The sequence below is a fragment of the Euleptes europaea genome, chromosome 11 (genome assembly GCF_029931775.1).
Source record: "Euleptes europaea isolate rEulEur1 chromosome 11, rEulEur1.hap1, whole genome shotgun sequence".
Classification (NCBI taxonomy): domain Eukaryota; kingdom Metazoa; phylum Chordata; class Lepidosauria; order Squamata; family Sphaerodactylidae; genus Euleptes; species Euleptes europaea.
This window is the reverse complement of record NC_079322.1, coordinates 8,539,703-8,558,478: the sequence shown is the minus strand read 5'-3', so window position 1 is coordinate 8,558,478 and position 18,776 is coordinate 8,539,703. Positions and strand designations below refer to the sequence as shown.

The 18,776-nt window shown below is 47.4% G+C and overlaps 1 protein-coding gene across 1 annotated transcript in view; it reads right to left on the bottom strand.

The window, feature by feature from the left end:
- Positions 1–10,293, bottom strand: part of CEP72 (centrosomal protein 72) — a 38,110-nt gene extending 27,817 nt beyond the window's left edge. Inside the window, exons 1-2 of the mRNA XM_056857860.1 lie at positions 10,221–10,293; positions 172–299 (exon numbers count right to left, since the gene is read on the bottom strand). Of these exons, the coding sequence (XP_056713838.1) occupies positions 172–299; positions 10,221–10,293 (201 nt within the window). The remainder of the gene's footprint in view (positions 1–171; positions 300–10,220) is intronic.
- Between the last annotated feature and the right edge of the window lie 8,483 nt (positions 10,294–18,776).

Genomic DNA, 18,776 nt, shown 5'->3' with positions numbered 1-18,776 from the left:
ACCTTTATGAGTTTTTTTCTGGTGCTGTGAGCCACTAAATATCTTTAAGACAGGGAAGAATAGCCACTGCTAAGCAGCAACCTGAGTGAATGGTGTCCAAAATACTTTTCCTTTAAAACCATCTAATTCAAGAGATGGACAATGGATATTTTTTTTAAAAAGAAAACTTACCTCCAAGGAAATCAAAGCATTCCTTGAGAGGTCAAGAGATTTCAGATGAATAAAGTTTTTCAAGGAGCTTCCTAGATGAGTTATCTTTTCATGGTAAGTTCCAGGCAGGGACAATACCCTGACATGAGCTAGAATCAGAACATTTAAAGAGTTTAATACATCAAATTCATTTTAAAGGCTCCCAACCCAAAGAAGTCAGCCTCATCAGAGCATGATGGCTGCCCATCAGTTACCAGGCTCAATGTAAAGGTATTGCCTGTCACATACACGCCCTTCATGGCCTTGGACCCTCATAACTGTGAGATTGCCTCTCTCCCTATGCTCTGCCATGACAGCTTTACTTGTCTGAGCAGAGTACAGGCAAATGGGGAAATCAACAACTGCCTGTACACGTGCCTCCTCCGTTGTGGCACCAACCTTTTGGAACAGCATGCCCCAGGAGGTCTGGAAAGCTCCCACTCCCCTGGCTTTCCGCAAACGGAGCCTTGTTTACTCACCGTGAAGGCTCCTTCTGTTCTGGATTGGAGGTCATCTTGAAACCTGCGGGTATTACCATCACGTGCCCAGGGTAGGCAGGACCAAAAAATCTTTATTCTACTTCCTGCCGCCTGGGCGGGAACTCCAGTTTATGGACTTGCCGAGCTAAGGAGACAGGTAAGTACAAAAGGCCAACCAGGGAACAACAGTGTACCTTATAAACAAAGAACATGAACTCCTATAAGCCCTAACATACTGGGGAAAAACAGGTAAGTAGAATATACTTGATTCAGGTAAGATGGTGAACATAAAGAGCACTCTGTATTATGCCTCTAACATTAGGCAACCACACCCCTTAGGTACTGCAATGAACAATAGGAGCTAAGCCTTGGATAACTTGATACCCTTATGATTTTGGGCGGGCAAGATGACCTCCAATCCAGAACAGAAGGAGCCTTCACGGTGAGTAAACAAGGCTCCGTTCTCGTTCTGGTTGGAGGTCATCTTGAAACCCGCGGGATATCCAAGAGCTGTTTGACCGGGTGGGACTATGGTGTATCCAAGACGTGCTGCAGGACCCTTCTACCGAAGGCTGCGTCAGCAGAGGCCCTGGCATCAATCTTGTAATGTTTTATGAATGTAGATGCCGTAGACCAAGTGGCCGCCCTACGTATCTCGTCTGAGGAGGCATGCCTATCAAAGGTCGCCTAGGCGGCTACACTGTGTACCGAATGTGCGGTGATGCCGGCAGGAGGAGGCATCTTACTGGCCTTATATGCCTCAGTAATGCACTGTCTCACCGCGCAACTGATGGCGGCGTTAGACATTTTCTGACCTTTAGATGGATTGGTTAATGAGATAAATAAGGCATCTGAATGTCTGATAGGTTCTGTACGACTAAGGCAAACCTCGAGTAGTCGTCTCAAGTCTAAATGATGCCACTCTTTTTTCCTGGGATGAACCGGATTGGGGGCAGAATGACGGCAAAAGAATCCTCTGCGAACGGTGAAAGATGGAATTCACCTTTGGCATGAAGGTGGGGTCCGGTCTGAGGACCACCTTGTCACTGTGAAAGATAGAGTCCTTCATGCGCTGAGAGCGCCCTAAGCTCAGAGACACGCCGGGCTGAAGACACTGCTATGAGGAAGGTGGTTTTCATCCTCAGCATCCTTAGGGAATACCCTTAATGGGATCAAAGGGAGTGTGCATCAGTGCTGTGAGAACCACATTGAGGCGCCACGTGGGGAAGCGATGGACTACTGGAGGCTTCATTTGAACCACTCCCTTTAGAAATGCCAGAATGTGGGGATGCCTGGAAGGAGGGAAAACCTTCGGAGACCGTAAGAACGGTGGATATGGCTGCCCCCTGTCTGCGCAATGTGGAAGCCTTGAGACCCTGTTCAACTCCATAATGGAGGAACTCTAGGATCTTGGGAATCCCTGGTAACAGGGATTGCGCCTACACCACAGAACATAGGCTCTCCAGGACGTGTTAAAAATCCTTCTAGTGGAAAGTCTCCTCGCTTCTATCATGGTAGCAACCACCACCTTGCTGTATCCCTCCTCTAAGAGGGACTTCCTTTCATTTTCCAGGCGGTTAAGTGAAGCCACTGGGGTTCTGGGTGAAATAAGGGACCCTGATGAAGCAGGTCTGGGATGTTTGGGAGTTCCCAAGGCATCTGGATGGATAACTCCTTCAGGCTGGGAAACCTGGGTCTTCTCGGCCAACGAGGAGCAATGAGAATGACGTTTGCACCCTCCTTCCTGATCTTTCTTATTACCCTTGGTAGAATGGGAATGGGCGGAAAGGCGAACAGTAGTTCCTTCAGCCATGGGGACAGGAGGGCATCCATGTTCTCCGCCTCTTGGTGGAAATAATGTGTAAAGTATCGCGGGAGAAGGTGAATGCATGCCGAGGCAAACAGGTACACCTTGGGCTGGCCGAATCTCTCCGCGATCTGATTGAAAACTATCCTGTTGAGAGACCATTCCCCTTCGTCCAGAACCTGACGGCTCAGCCAGTCGGCCTGGAGATTGATAACTCCCCTGACATGTTCCGTTGAAAGGGACAGAAGATACATTTCTGCCCAGGAGAGAATGATCTCGGCTTCCTGATGGAGCCTGGGAGACTTTGACTCCTCCTGTTTGTTAAGGTACGCTTTCGCGGACACATTGTCCTTGCGGATCAGAATGTGTCTGCGACGTAGGAGGCTCCTGAAGTGCTGTAGAGCCAGTTGAGTGGCTCTTGTTGTATGTTTATGTGTAATCGCTTTTCTCTTAGAGACCACTGGCCCTGAGCCATTTGGCCCTGGCAGGTAGCTCCCCAACCCTCTAGACTGGTGTCTGTCCCTTGGCATAGCAAAATCTGAGAACCTCCTGTGGGAGGGGTGAATAGAGACGTGAAGGTATGCCTTCTTCAGGTCCAAGGAGGTTAGGACCTGGCCCACCTGTAGGGCTTCCATAATGGAACGGAGGGTCTCCATATGGAATCTCCTGTATCTGACCCTTTGTTTAGATGTTTCAAGTCCAAGATAGCCCTCCAGTCCCCATTTTTCTTGGGGACTGTAGAGAAGATGGAATATACCCCGTTGCCAATTTCGGGGTGAGGGACTGGTTCTATGGCTTGAATTTGGTGTAGGTGGGATATGGCGTCCAGGGTTCGCTGATGCTTTGTCCCAGCGGAGAGATTTTGGGGAGTTCACAAATTTGTCTCTTGGAAGAGATGTGAATTCTATGAGATAACCTGTTGATAACACCTGAGAAACCCATACATCTGTGTAAGACCTTTCCCACTTGTGGCGGAATCGTAGGGGTCTCTTCCCCGCCCCCACCGGCTGTGACTTGGCGTCACTGTTTAGGGGCTTTGGAGAACTTGTCTCCCTTGTTGCCCGAGAATTGATGTTGTCCCTGGGGGGAACGACAAAATTTGTTTCCCCTTCTGCGAAAGGAGCCCTTATTATTATTATTCCAGGAACCCCTGCATTGTTCTGGCCTGAAGGGGGCCAGAGAGTGGAAAGTTCTGAAACTGGAGTAAGCAAAGGAATGTCTTCCCTCCTTGTTGTAGCATCTTGGAAGAACCTTTTTCTTATCCTTGTTCTCCATAAGGATTTTATCTAGTCTTTCCCCGAAGAGTCTTCCCCCAGTGTAGGGGTATGACATGGTCAGTGTTTTGGTTTTTGAGTTCATTTGCCAGGGACGAACCCACAGTGCTCCTCCGATAGCAATGTTGGAAGAAGTGGCTCGAGCTGTGAGGGACATGGCATCAAGAGATGCGTCTGCCATGAATGTGGATGCCTTCAGAAGTCTGTTAAGGCCTTCTGCAATCTAATGATTTTCTCCTGCATAGAGCTGAATAATTTACCTGAGCCACACGATGGAGGCTCTGGTCATAACGGAGGTTGCTGCCGAGGCTTGGATTGCCAGGGCAGAGGCCTCATGAACCTTTTTGGAAAGAATCTCCGCTTTCCTATCTAGTGGGTCTCTAACTGACCCCATTCCATCTTTAGATGGTAAATCAGGTGAGTGAACTGTCGCTACCGGGGCGTCAATCAGGGGAAGTTGAAAGAGACATGGCCTGTGGAACCATGGTGTACAGTCTCTTGTATTGGTAGGGGACTGTCTATTGGCCAAGGGTTTGTCAAATTCAGCTTGTACCTGGGTTTCAAAAAATTCTGGGAATGGGATCTCCCAGATGCGAGGTTTGGTACTTGGGAAGAACTCCTTGGCTCCCTTTTTCTTGGGTTTAGGAATGGAGTCGGCTACAGGGTTTGGATCCTCATTGAGGTCTAGGGCTACCAGAGCCTTGCTTAAGAGTCCCTGAAAATCCTCCGCTGAAAATAGATGGGGATGTTGTTCTTTAAGGAGAATGAGAGTGTCCTCATCGGAATCAATTCCCCTATTTCTCTGCCTTCTAAATGTGGGGCCACTGAAGAGGTATCCTCCAGGGCTTGAAGGGATTGAGAGTGGGGGAAGGGGCCTTGAGTGCGCTTTAGTGCGCCACTGCGGGTTAGATTGGTCTCCCTGTCCCTGATGGGAGCGTTGTGAGGTGATTAGAGCAGGATCTGAACCCGTGCCCTGCATGAGTGGGGAAAGGGATTCCTTGAGGGCCGTCATCATTTGAGCCTGCGTATCCAAACACCCCGTTAAACAAATCCACAATTTCCCGCCTCGGTACGCATTACATTACCCCCTGGTGGAGACTTCGGAATGAGTTGAGAGCCTTCTTCTAAGGTGCTCCTAGCTGGAGTGGCTGTCACTGCAGTCTCTCTCCTCTCGCTGTGATTCGCGCCATTTTGAGGCGGCTCAACAGAGCGCGCCTCTTTGGGGGCAGTCGGCCCTTCCGCGCCTTTCATGGAGTCGCCGCCGCGGCTGTTAAAGAACGAAGCTGCTACCCTGATCAAGGCAGGATGGAAACTGGAGTTCCCGCCCAGGCGGCAGGAAGTAGAATAAAGATTTTTTGGTCCTGCCTACCCTGGGCACGTGATGGTAATACCCGCGGGTTCCAAGATGACCTCCAACCAGAACGAGAACTACGCAAACCTGAGTTATTCAAGAGGACTTTTCTATGCAGGTAATAGGGTTGCACTGAACAAATTGTTTCAAAAAGGTCATTTATGCATGGGTACTTTCACTCACATTTGCCCCCAGTCTGTCTCGGTTGTTCCTTGGAGTTATGCATGAGTTTTCTGTCCATTAGAGATTACTTTGCTGCCAGCCCTCGCAAATCCCGGGACTTCCTGTTCCTCTATTAACCCGATTCTTCTATCTCCCCTGAGCTCAGCCAGGGTGAAATCACCATGCATAAGGCAAAGCGTGGGACACACAAGCTTCGTTTCTCTCACACAAAGAACTATAGCCAATTACAAAGCAGCATGTCCAGAGGCGGGGATTCAAATACTTCCTGGGAGTTCTTTCTGAGCAGAAGAATGGATTTTAAAAACGAGACTTGCCCCCCCCCCACTCCTTTCAGGTAGCTCCGTTTTTGTTTCTTGTTCTTAAAATGCTTTTTTATGCAGCAATTGGGTTTCGGGGGTGGACTTTTCTCTCACAGTAAGAACTACAAAGTAAGCCAATTACAAAGCAGCATTTCAAGGGGCAGGGATTTGATTTGAGCTTAGAGACTGCTGGGGCAAAGATTCCCAACAAGAAAGTGTGGGTCCAGCAAGCAACAAACCTCAGGTAAAACTTTCATGCACTAACAACCAGTTACTTGGATAAATGATTAGGGACTGTGGTATATACTACTGCATACAGCTTGCTGTGAATTGGATCCTACTACGTAATTTTGCATCATTTAACGTGTCATTTTATACTTATGCTTTGCTTCAGTTCTATTTTTAGACTTCTGGTTGGTTCAACAACCCTAATCCTATTGCACTGTTTACTAAAAATCCCATCATGTTGATTATATTGACTCACTCTGTGCAATCTGCCTTGAATCCCGGTGAGAAAGATGGACTATAAAAAACGAAATAAGTAAATAAAGGATCATAAGGTTAGGTGTGGGGTATGTGAGCATGTGTGTGCACACAGAGGGTGCCACATAAGGGGGGGGGGGAAACAGAGAGACTAAAGAAAAAATAGGCATGGCCAGCATGAGAAAAATACTGAACTTGGAGCAAAACATTCAGGGTGAGCTTGAATGTGTGTCTCATGTTTGAAAAGGTTGAAGACTGCCTTGCAGAAAGGAGTGGGCTTAAGTAAGTTTCGAACATTACAAACGCCTTTTGGTTGGAAAAGTGGGCTGCCATAATTTTCATTCAAAATAAACTTTTTTTAATTCAGGAGAGAGTGTCTTGGAAATCAAAGGGTCAAGAAGCTCAGCACTTCTCTTGAAGACACAGAAGTCTAAACAGGAGGAAGGGCCAATGCAAATTCATGATCCAGACCCCTCTTTATGCCTTCTAGATCCTCCCCTCCCCCACAAATTAATTTAAATGGTATGAAACAGGCTGGGGGATTACATCCAGACACTGCAAACCTATGCAGAGTTAAAAATTACAGAGTTAAAAATCCAGTGATTTCAGTGGGCTGAATGTTATCCTGCCCTTTCTTCGAGGAGCTCAGAGTGACATATGTTGTTCTGTACTCATCCATTTTATCCTCACAACCACTCTGTGAAGTAGGTTAGACTGAGAGTGACTGGTCTGATCTCATCCAGAGAACCTCTATGGCAGAGTGGGGCTTTGAACGCGAGTCTCTCAGATCCTCCTTTAACACTCTCCCTACCACACCACTCTGCAGAGGACTGCACTGCCTCACCTGCCCCTAACCCTTCTGTACTTGTACTGAGCCATCTACGGACAGAACCACCCTGCCTGCTCTCATACAACTACTGCTGTGGCATTGCTTAGAAAACACCATTCCAACAAAAGAAGATGGAAGGGGAGTCCTCCTTCCAAAGATGGGGAAATGGCAGCCAGCCACATTTACTTTATTTTATTTATAGTCTGCCTTTCTCACTGGGACTCAAGGCGGATTACAGAGAATAAATAAATACAGTCAACAGACCAGAAGTGAAGCACAGTATAAGTATTAACATAGCATGTTAAATGAGTGCAAAAATTACATAGTAGGAACCCACTCACAGCAACAGATAGTACAAATTATACAAAGTAGTATAGGCTACAGTCAATAAACCTGTACACCAAGCTTCTTTCTGATCCACACTGTTAAAGTGCAGCCCTGTTTCCCTTGCAAAAAGCTCTCTTAAACAATTCAGCTTTGCATAGCATGCTTTACTGGTAGCTAGCAAAGAGAACCACAGTGTCCTGGGTTCAAATCTCATTCCCCCCACTCACTGGACCAGGGAACCCCAACATGGTGCACCATGTGCACCCCAACCAGGTCGGGGGCACCCCGACATGGTCAGGGGGCACCAACATGGTGCCCACAGACACCAAGTGTTTTTAGAAAGTGAGTGGGGACAGATGGGGTTTCCACCAAGCAGGGCTTTTGATTGGCTGTGAAGATTTTTAAAAACCTTGCTGGGGCAGCAGCTGCCACTACAGCACATGGATTTCCACTGTGTGACTGAAGGTAAGCTATGCATATGCAAGAAAATATTGTAAAACAGTACAGTCACTTAAAAAGGCATCCTGTTAAAGAGAACATCTGCCTGGATTTTTGACGAGTTACTACTACTGTTATGTATATCCTCACTCCCTGACATGTTGTGGCTGGCTCTCCCTCCAGTGGCAGCTACTTTGTGGCTGTACCCACCACTCTGTGTCAGAATAGCAAAGGTGCCCGCAGGATCAAAAAGGTTGGGGACCCCTGCACTAGACACTCTTTAACCAAGCCACTTTCCCTCAGTCCCCCCCTCCCTGCATATCTGCAATATGTGGATGATTGCAATACCGAACTACATGGCAGGGTTGATATAAAGCTTAGAACAGGTGTGTCTAACATAAGGCCGACTGGCTACCCCCCACCAGCCAGCCACCCCCACTCCCGATCTGTGCTGGCGAGCCCACTGCGAGTGTTTTTGTGTTAAGCATGTTTGTATTTTAAGTAAAAAATAAAGTAAAAAAATAGTATCATTAATTGGCTTTGCCTGTGTCTTCTATAAAGTTTGTATCTCCGGTACTTGGCATTAAATTTTATGGTACACATGGCACGGCCCGATGAAGTGACATTTATGTCATATCCTGCCCTTGTAATTCAATACCCCTGGCTTAGAAGATAAGGCAGAGGTACCCAGACCTCCAAATGTTTTTTAAAAGTTGGCGAAGACACATGGGGCTCTTGCCCATCAGGCCTTTTGATTGGCCACTAGAGATCTGACTGGGTGTGCAAATTAAAACAACGTTGTTGCACTAGCAGCTCCCGCCACCGTGGTGGTTTTATTCCCTATCTCATCTGCTTTCACAGCGGTTTTTAAAAAGTACCCCTCTTCACCCCTGCACTTGGGAAGTGTGCCATACTGCCTCCCATGTTGGCCGTTTTGTGGTTGGCACCACCTTATACTGCAGCCATTTTGTGGTTGTTTATTATTTATTTATTAATGAATTAATTTATACCCCATCTTTCTCCCCAATGGGAACCCAAAGCAGCGTACATCCCTCTCCTCTATTTTATCCTCACGACACCCCTGTAAGATAGGTTTAGTTGAGAGCGTGTGACTGGCCAAAGGTTACCCAGAGAGCTTCCACGGCATAAATGGGATTCAAACCTGGATATTCCAGATCCTAGTCCAACAAGAACTGCACTACACTGACTCTCCAACATACAGGGTGCCCCTGACCTTGTATCAGAATTCCAAAGAAGGCCCTTCGAAGGCTATAATGCCATAGAGTCCACCTTCCAAAGTGGCCATTGTCTCCTGGTCAACTGATCTTTGTCATCTGGAGATCATGCGTGATCCCAGATCTCCAGCCACCACCTAGAGGTTGGCAGCCCTATTACTAGCAGATTGCTCTACAAGGGGATTAGACAGATGCATGGGAGAACAGTTCATCAATAGCTACTAGTCGTGAGGACTGGTGGGAACCTCCAAATTCAGAGGCAGCAAACCAATGCCAGAAGACAACCTTGGGGGGGGGGATGGCTTCTTTGTCCTGTTTGATGGCCCTTGAGAACAACTAGTTAGCTATTGCATGAAACCTCATGCTGGAGTGGTTAAAGTGTCATACTAGGAATGGGAGACCCAGGTTTGAATCCCCACCCTGCCAGGGAAGCTTGCTTGGTGACCTTGAGCCATTCATAGACATTCAGCCTAAACTACCCCACAAGGCTGTTGTGAGGCTAAAATGGAGGAGAGATGAGCAACAAGTTACTTTGGGCCCCCATTGGAGCTATAGGAAGGGTATAAATGTAGTAAACGAACTGTTCCTCAAAGTGACTTAACGTTATCCCACTGATGCTCCCCAATGCTAAAAGACAAAATTATGTGGAAAGTGTTTCAGGTTAATTTCCTTTCCACTATGTTGTTTTTGAACTCTGCTCCTTACTGTGGTAACATGTATAAGAAGCCTCTAGGCAGCGAGGCTCTCCTTGGCATTTCCATTAGTTTTGTACAGGAGCCTGCAGGTCTCCTGTAAATATGCAAGTGGGCTGTTGAGGTGGCTGACTGAGAGGCTGACTAAAAGAAGGCCAAGTCAGGAAAAGAAAGAGCTCAATAAAAACCCTTCTTAAGTTAAACAAAGCTGATGTGTCCTATTTTTCATGACACTACACCCACCACAGATAGATAGATAGATAGATAGATAGATAGATAGATAGATAGATAGATAGATAGATAGATAGATAGATAGATAGATAGATAGATAGATAGATAGATAGATAGATAGATAGATAGATAGATAGATAGATAGATAGATAGATAGATAGATAGATAGATAGATAGATAGATAGATAGATAGATAGATAGATAGATAGATAGCGCCTTAAGGGCTCCACAAGGCCTCCCAGAGGCGGCAAAAGACCAGGGGGCGTGGCCAGTCGAGCAACTTTCGATTTGGTCCGCGCCCCCTCTCTCATCAACCCCCCTTTCCAACTCCAGCCCGCCCCTTTTTGCCGCCCTTTTCACCCCGGACAGCGGCGGCTCCTTCTACCCTCCCCCCGTCAGTCACCGAGGTCCTCCGGCCGCAAGCTGACTCTTTCCCGGATGTCTTCCTCCGTCAGCGGCGCCCTGCCGGCCTCCATCGGTTTACCGCCGGAGAAAGCCAGTAGAAGCGTCGCGAGGACTGTGAGCGGGCCCTTTGCTCGCAGGGCACGTTATGCTAATTCGGCTGCAGAACAGCCAATCGGAATCTGCCTGAGGCGGAACCTTGAGGAAGAAACGCTGTCCGTCAGAGGGGGATCTAACGCCTCTAACGGCTGCTCCGGTTGCTAAGCGACCGCGGCGTTTTGGTTTCAGAGAGGCCGCTGGGCCTGCGCCGTTTATCTCCCAGTCATTCAAAGGGACTCCTAACGATGTCGTTCAGCCCTTAAGAAAAACCAATAGCCAACGTGGTCCCGAGAGCTGAGCAGCAGGGTCCAACGATGGTTTGCATGAATTTAACTTAGGCGAAAGTCTGCAAGGCAAACGTACATCAAACCCCATCACGTCTAAATACATCAGGCGCAGTCCAGCAATAATTAAGCATTTGTAATCCGATGAAGTAATTTGAAACAAATTCTGAGATAATCTCTTTTGAAATGTGGCCTCCTATATCTGATCTCTCAGTGCTGGTAGATTAGGGTTGCCAACCTCCAGGTTAGTGCTACTGGACTCTTGCCCTTTTCTACTACTGCAGACAGACTAACACGGCTACCCACTGTGAATTAACCTCCAGGTAGTAGCTGGAGATCTCCTGCCTATTACAACTGATCTCCAGCTAGTAGAGATCAGTTCACCTGGAGAAAATGACTGCTTTGGCCATTGGACTCTATGGCATTGAAGTCCCTCCCCAAACCCCACCCTCCTCAGGCTCCGCCCCAAAGAGCTGGCAACCCTATGGTGGATATACAAGCTGCCCCCTTTTCTTCTTCTCCCCTCCTTTTCCTTCTCTATTAGAGAATGAACCACTACTTCTGCCTTAGAACAACCCCAGTGAAGAAGATAACAGTGGTTACCCAGACCTCGTTGCTGGTTGCGAAGGGGCCCCATCACAGTTCAAGCTTCAGGGTCCCAAAAATGTAGGTCTGCCACTGATGCCAATAGATCTCCAGCCACCGCCTGTAGGTTGGCAACCCTATGTGGAAACCACGTGGCCAGTACAGCAGGAGGAGCACATCCCTGAGCACATCCCCTGCCATCACTAGCCACCAATACTTTGGCTTGTTTATTTACTTCACAACAGCCCTGTGAGGTACGTTAGTGCATGATCGGTGCAAGATCACCCAACAAGTTTCCATGGCAGGGTGGAAATTCAAACCTGGGTCTCCTGGATCCTGGTGCAACATACCAACCACTGCACACGCTTGGAGGGGAGCAATAGGGCTGCCTGGAGTGTTGAGCTATTGTAGCTACAGCAACAGCCATAATCCGACAAGAGGCTATTTGTGATGTAATACTGGCCCGGCTGCTCAGTGATAACTGCCTTGCTATGTTTTCTACCAATTTATATTGCAAACCGGGTCAGTTCCTTAGTGCCAGGTAACTTGCCAGTGGTCTTATTGAGAGATTTGGAAAATGGGGGGGAGGGGGATGAATAGCGTTGCCAATCTCCAGGTAGGGCTTGGAGATCTCCTGGAATGTCAACTGATCTGCAGGCTACAGAAATCAGTTTCCTTGGAAAAAATGGCTGCTGTATGGCATTACACCCTGCTGAGGTTTCTCCCCTCCCCAAACCTCGCCCGCCCTAGTCTTCACCCCCAATTCTCCAGGAATTTCCCAATCCAGAGTTGGCAACCCTAGGATGAATAAAATATGCCATCCGGAATATGTATTATATGCATTTGGCAATGAAGAAATTTCCCTTTGGTTACTTAATAAAAAGTCAAGGTTTGTCCATCGGGCCATGTCCTTGTCAAGTTAATGTGGGAAAGTGGCATTTGCTCTAAGAGCCTGAATGGAGTCATAAATAACAGAAAAGAATCCCCGCCCTTCTCCAGGCGAGGGGAAAGGACCCTGCTCCGTCCAGCTGGCTGACAGCGCCCCATGCAGGCTTCCCTAAGCCAACGGAAAGGAAGGTGCTTGGCGAGAGGGGTCTGGTCCGGTAAAGCGAATGATTAGAGGTCTTGGGGCCGAAAAGATCTCAACCTATTTTCAAAGTTGGGGCACATTGGGAGATTGGAGTGGAGTAAGGATGCCTCAGATCTTGCATTCTCACCCTCCAGGGCAGCATGGCAATTTGTTCCCCTCACTTTTCCCTCCTGACCTGTATCAGTTTCTGCTTGGCAAAGTCCAAAGCTTTCCTCCATCTTACGGAGCTTTCTCAAACAGCCACTGAAGCTGGAAGGAGGTTGGACACCTAGGGTTGCTAACCTCCAGGCACTAGCCGGAGATCTCCTGCTATTACAACTGATCTCCAGCCAATAGAGATCAGTTCACCTGGAGAAAATGGCTGCTTTGGCAATTGGACTCTATGGCATTGAAGTCCCTCCCCTCCCCAAACCCCATCCTCCTCAGGCTCCGCCCCAAAAACCTCCCACCAGTGGCAAAGAGGGACCTGGCAACCCTATGGACACCCCATCTCTGCTTCTGTGTCTCAAGGGAAGTAGTTGCAATAGATGTTCAGCGTTGACACCTAGTGGCCTGGCTTAGTCATTGTGGGGGAAGTGTGTTCAGTTCTTGCTTCTGGGCTGTTCCAAGATGGAGGCCTGGCTGAGGCCTTACGTTGTATGTCAGCGATAAATATAGTGATACCTGCTCTGCTTGGCTGATTTGGACTTCCTACATTACACCACAGATTCCAGATGCAAGGGTGATTTGGGGCCAGACTCTTGGCTTCAGTGATCTCTCTGAACACAAACTTAGATGTGTCTCATTTTTAATTTGCAGGCAGGGTTTCATTTGCCATCCAGAAAAGTGAAGACTGACGTCCACCTTCCCATTCTGAGCACCAAGCGCTTCGGAACCTCCTTTTAGAGAACAAGCCTTTGCCAGAGCTTCTGTTTGAGCGAAAGGAGCAGTACAGCATCCAAATCAGGAGTCTGAAGGTAGAACTGAGCAGTGCAAAGAAAGATCTGGTGAGTCGAGCTCCATCTTTTCTTTCAGGGAGAGCAATAGATAGATATGTGGGCACACACCAGGTTCTCATCTGTCATAGGAAGATTCTGCTGGTGGTCTTAAAAGGCAGCATTGACCTTCCATCATCAGAGTGAAATCTGGATGTCCAGGTTAGTCACTCAATTTCTAGGGTGGTTACAGCCTACTGTCAGGTCCCTAGCCTTTTTGAGCCTGAGGGTTCCTTTGGAATCCAAACACAGCATGGCGGATGCAGCCACAAAATGGCTGCCACAGGAGGTAGAGCCAGACACAAAATGGCTGCCACAAGAGGCAGAGCCAGCCACAAAATGGCTGCCACAGGAGGCAGCGCCAGCCACAAAATGGCTGCCACATTTTATCTTCGGTCAAACAATTAAAATCCTTCTGTTGTGGTGGCAGCTATGAACACGGAGACCCTGTCAGTACCGGTAGAATTACTGGACCGTTCTTGGTTAGGCCAGTGAACTCAAAACCAAAAACCTTAAAAAGCTTTATTGATAGAAAAGTTCAAAAAAGATTATAATACAGGTTACATAGTCAATAGGCAAATAGCAAAATAAAACAATAAATCTAGCTGGCTACATAATATTTACTAAGTTGTTACATGATTAGGGTTGCCAACCTCCAGGTAGTAGCTGGAGATCTCCCACTATTACAACTGATCTCCAACCAATAGAGATCATTTCCCCTGGAGAAAATGGCTGTTTTGCCAATTGGACTCTATGGCATTGAAGTCCCTCCCCAAATACCCGCCCTCCTCAGGCTCCAACCCAAAAACCTCCCACTGGTGGCGAAGAGGGACCTGGCAGCCCTAGCCATTACACTATTTGTTGGGCTATAGCAATAGTTGACAAGTAGATTGCCTATGCAAGAAAATCCAGTCTTGGGGTAGGGACAACAAGGAGCTCTAAAGTTCCATTCTGAGCCCCCTGGAAATCTGTGGAATGATCCCTTCCAGTTTCTGAGACTTAAACAAGCAGGGCCATTATAAGGCCTAGACTAGGAGTCCCCAACGTGGTGCCCATGGGCAACATGTTGCCCGCCAACACCTTTCCTGGTCCAATGTTTTTAGAAAGTGAGAGGAACGAGGTGGGGCTTTTGCCCAGCAAGGCTTCTGATTGGCCGTTGGAGATTTGGTCAGCTGTGCAGATTTTTAAAAACGTTGCTTTGGCAGCAGCTGCCAAATGATCTTTACTGTGCGACTAAAGGTAAGCTGCAGCTGCCATTATATGACAGCCATTTTGTGGTTGTGCCCACCATGCTGTGTTAGAATTCCAAAAGTGCCCACAGGATCAAAAAGGCTGAGGACTCCGGGCCTAGACAGCTGCTCGTTAAAATGAAAATGGAGAGTCTCAGGAAGCTGAAATCGGTAGCCAGTACCCTGCTCTATACTTGATCTTGGGTTCAGGCAGATCAGCAAACCAACGAACTAATGTTAGTCCATTGAAAAGATTTTTTTTTTAATCCACCAACAAATGCAGACAGGAAGGGGCGGAGGGAACATGTGGTGTCAGAAACCCAACCCCTTATTTTTTTCCTTTTTTGGCCCATGCATACTAACGATAGCGCATCCTTAGTCAAGAATGCTGGATTGGTCAGTGTGAGTTATCGCTTTCTTTGCTGTTGTTAAAGTTAGGAATGTAAGCGGTGGGAACCTTCCAAAGGTTTTCTGCTGATTTTACTATCAGAATCGTCATCTCCGAACCACTGAAGTATCATGGCACCCAAGGAACTGGAGCAAATTCTATTCGCAGCAATACATCTCGTTCTTCTTTGTTTCAACGACTTGATGGTCTTTTTTTGTGTGTACATAGTTTATTTTAATAAAGTTTTTATTTATTATCAGGAAAAAAACCCACATATAATCACACAAACCAAACATACAGTATATCCATTCTTCCAAGAAGTGCCATAAGTTAACTGCATTCTACATCAGCTAGGATAATAAAAGTGTCAAACTGGAAGACCCCATTATAAAAAGTTTCTGAATCTCTTGATTAAATCTCTAATCAAAACATGATAGATAACCTAATAGTTTATAAGCTAAGTCCTACTTGTTTCGCTAATCTTTAGCCTGGAAGCGACATCTTTCAGACTGACTAGTATTTTAAGCAACGTTTTATACATAAAACATAGTGTGTGTGAAAAGGATCTTGGGGTCTTAGTAGACCAAACACTGAACATGAGCCAGCAGTGTGATGCAGTAGCTAAAAAGGCAAATGCGGTCTTGGGCTTCATCAACAGAAGTATAGTGTCCAGATTGCGCGAAGTGATGGTATCACTTTACTCTGCTCTGGTTAGACCTCACCTAGAGTATTGTGTTCAGTTTTGGGCACCACAATTTAAGAAGAATGTAGACAAGCTGGAACGTGTCCAGAGGAGGGCAACAAAGATGGTGAGGGGTCTGGAGACCAAGTACTATGAGGAAAGGTTGAAGGAGCTGGGTATGTTTAGCCTAAAGAGGAGAAGACTGAGAGGGGATATGATATGACCCAGAATGCTTTTCTTGGAATCGTGTCAGTGCTAGAAGGTCACCTGGTGCACCAAAGGACCATCATGCGTGACGCACTTCCTGTTGATAAGTGTGTGGCCATTGCTAACCCCAGTTTGGTGTCGGGCTGACGACTGTTGCAGAAATTGCAAGACGGAGATGTCCCACCAGGTCGCAAAAGTGAGCGGTTCCTTTATTGTACTTGCTGGTGTGTCTTTGTGCTGATTTGTTCCATTTAAATGCAAGTTGTAGGATGATCATAGGTGTTACTTGTGTGTTGTTTCTGGCTTAACTGTTGCATTGCCTGAAATGTGTTATGTATGTTACTTTTCAGATAATGGATGGATGCGAGCGCCTAGGGTTTCCACACTGCATTGGCGTCACTGATGGAATGCAGCTACCCATTCACCGGGAGGCCGGGTGGACCAGTATGGAACGAAGCACTAAAAGCGCATCATGCCAAAGTGAAAGAAAATGCCCTCAGTGCAAATGCTGCTCATGCGCAGCAGTTACAGATCACCAGTGAGTCTGGAGCATGCTTGGTCAGCCCATGGCTGTGAGGATACAGACTGGGGCCTCTTTACTAAATAAATTACTCCTTTGGTAATGGAGAGCCAGTGTGGGGTATTGGTTAGAGTGTCAGACTAGAATCTGGGAGACCCAGGTTCAAATCCCCACTCTGCCACAGAAGCTTGCTGGGTGACCTTGGGCCAGTCACTGTTTCTCAGCCTAACCTACCTCACAGGGATGTTGTGAAGGTAAATAATGAAGAAGATAATTATTTAAGCCATCTTGGGCCCCCATTGGGGAGAAAGCCGCTCTGAGCCCGACATTCGGGTTGGGGAGAGCGGGGTAGAAATGTAATAAATAATAATAATAATAAAGGTAGGGCATAAATGAAGTAAATAAAATAAAAATGAAAAACTAATAGCCAACCTGATGCCAGGAGCGACCGGCTCATGGTCATCCTGGTGGCTCCAGCTAGTACAGAATGCAGCGGCAAGGCTCCTTACGGGGCCTCACCTCAGGAGCACAGATGGCCAGTGTTCTACCATCTGCATTGGCTTCAGCCGGAGTATCAGATCAGGTTCAGGGTGCTGGTTTTGACCTTTAATACCTTACATGGTCTGGGACCCTAGTATCTTTGGAACTGCCTCTCTTGGTATACCCCCCAAAGGCCATTATGAACTTCAGATGATAATTTGCTGGTAGACCCTGGCCCTAAGAATGTGCGGCTGTCCTCAGCCCGGGCTCTGGCCTGGTAGAATGCTTTGCCTGGTACCATCAGGGCCCTGTAGGAGCTTACAGAGTTCCGCATGGCCTGCAAGACAGAGCTTTTCCGCCAGGCCTACAGTTGAGGTCTGCCGTGGGTACCATAGTTACTGGCCTCCCTACACTCCCCCTCCCATATGTTTATTGTATGGTTTTGGCGGGGTGACTGTCTGCCCTACAATCAGCATAAGGGGCACTTCATGCCATCGTTGGTTTTGATTTTTAATGTAATGATTTTATGTCTTAGGGTTTTATATGATTGTTCTATGGATATTTTATGGATATGATTCTTTGTATGGTTTTAGAGGTTGTTACCCGCCCTGAGCCAGCTGCGGCCGGGGAAGACGGGTTAGAAATGAGACAAATAAATAAATCCTTGATTGCATGCACTGGAACTCTCTGGTCCCTCCTTTCTCACTCTTGCCCTTTCTTACCTACCAAAAAGCCCTCTTGAGGGTCTGGAGGATTCTCCAGAGTAGTGCCATTCAAACCATGGGTGGGATGTGAGGCCTCAGCTGTTCGGTCGGGAGCCCTTGTAGAACACCCACTCGCCCACGTTTGCTGCTGTTAAGGCTCATGCACATAGAGAGTATTGGTGTGCCACCCCCTGCCTCTCTTTCACTCGCACCAAGAGGAAGAGCAGAACAGCAAAGTGTGTGCCTCTCTTGTTCATGATGTTGGCCTGACAAGTTGCAGGAGCTCACCCAGATGCTCCAGGAAAGCCACAAGTCATGTTGAGCTTCAGGAGAATGAGCAGGGAAGGCCGAGAGCTTTGAGATACTGAGGACGGAGCAGCTTTAATGTGCTGTTATGTGTAATATTGTGAGCTTCTCTGGTAGTCCTTTTATTGTGAGTGGAAGAGCCTGTTGGCTTTAGTTGGCAAGGACTGTGAAATCCGATTCAGAGGGGGTTTGCAGTTTACTCAGTTCCTCCTTGTTTCCTTGGTCTGCCCATGGGAACTTACCATGAGCATCCAACAAACTTTGGGTTTCTTTTAATTCCTCAGTTTAATTCCTGGTCTGCCCATGGGAACTTACCATGAGCATCCAACAAACTTTGGGTTTCTTTTAATTCCTACAGCCCCAAAAAGGAAATTTGTAGAAACTGCTGACGCTGGAGAAGAGGAACTCTTGGGAAGTGCAATTAGTTTCAGTTTCAGTCACATTTAACGGCATGAACAATCAAGTTGTACCTGTGCATTTCCATGATACAGTGACCTTGGCAAATGTCCTTCCATAGCGTCCCAAGATTTCAGGAAACCTTGGGAAACCACTGGAATGCTTCTGTGCAGGAGGAGTAAGCCCCTTCCTTCCATTCCCACCCCTCTAAAGGACAATTTGCCTATTGGGTATAATTTATGATCTCTGTGATCACATGAGTATAGCTCATGAACAAGGAGAAAGTGCCGTGATCTTGTGCTAGGCAGCCTCCAAAACCCTGCAAGAATCAACTCTCTGTATGACATTGTAGCAGTCTAGAGTCTCCAGTGTCAGCAAAGCTGTATGTGCAGAGTACTGGCTATGGGCCCCGATGGATCCGTCTCTGTGGTGGGTGCATGTCAGCAGCCTGCCTGCCAGCCGTTACTCTGGACTGGAGGCAGCATGTGTGTCAAGGATGAGGAAGAGCGGCTCCAGCGTATCCTGAGGGGATCAGTCCATGCTCTGTCTGTACTTACGCTGGGAAAGGTTCATGCCCTTCATTTCTGATTATATATATATGTGTGTGTGTGTG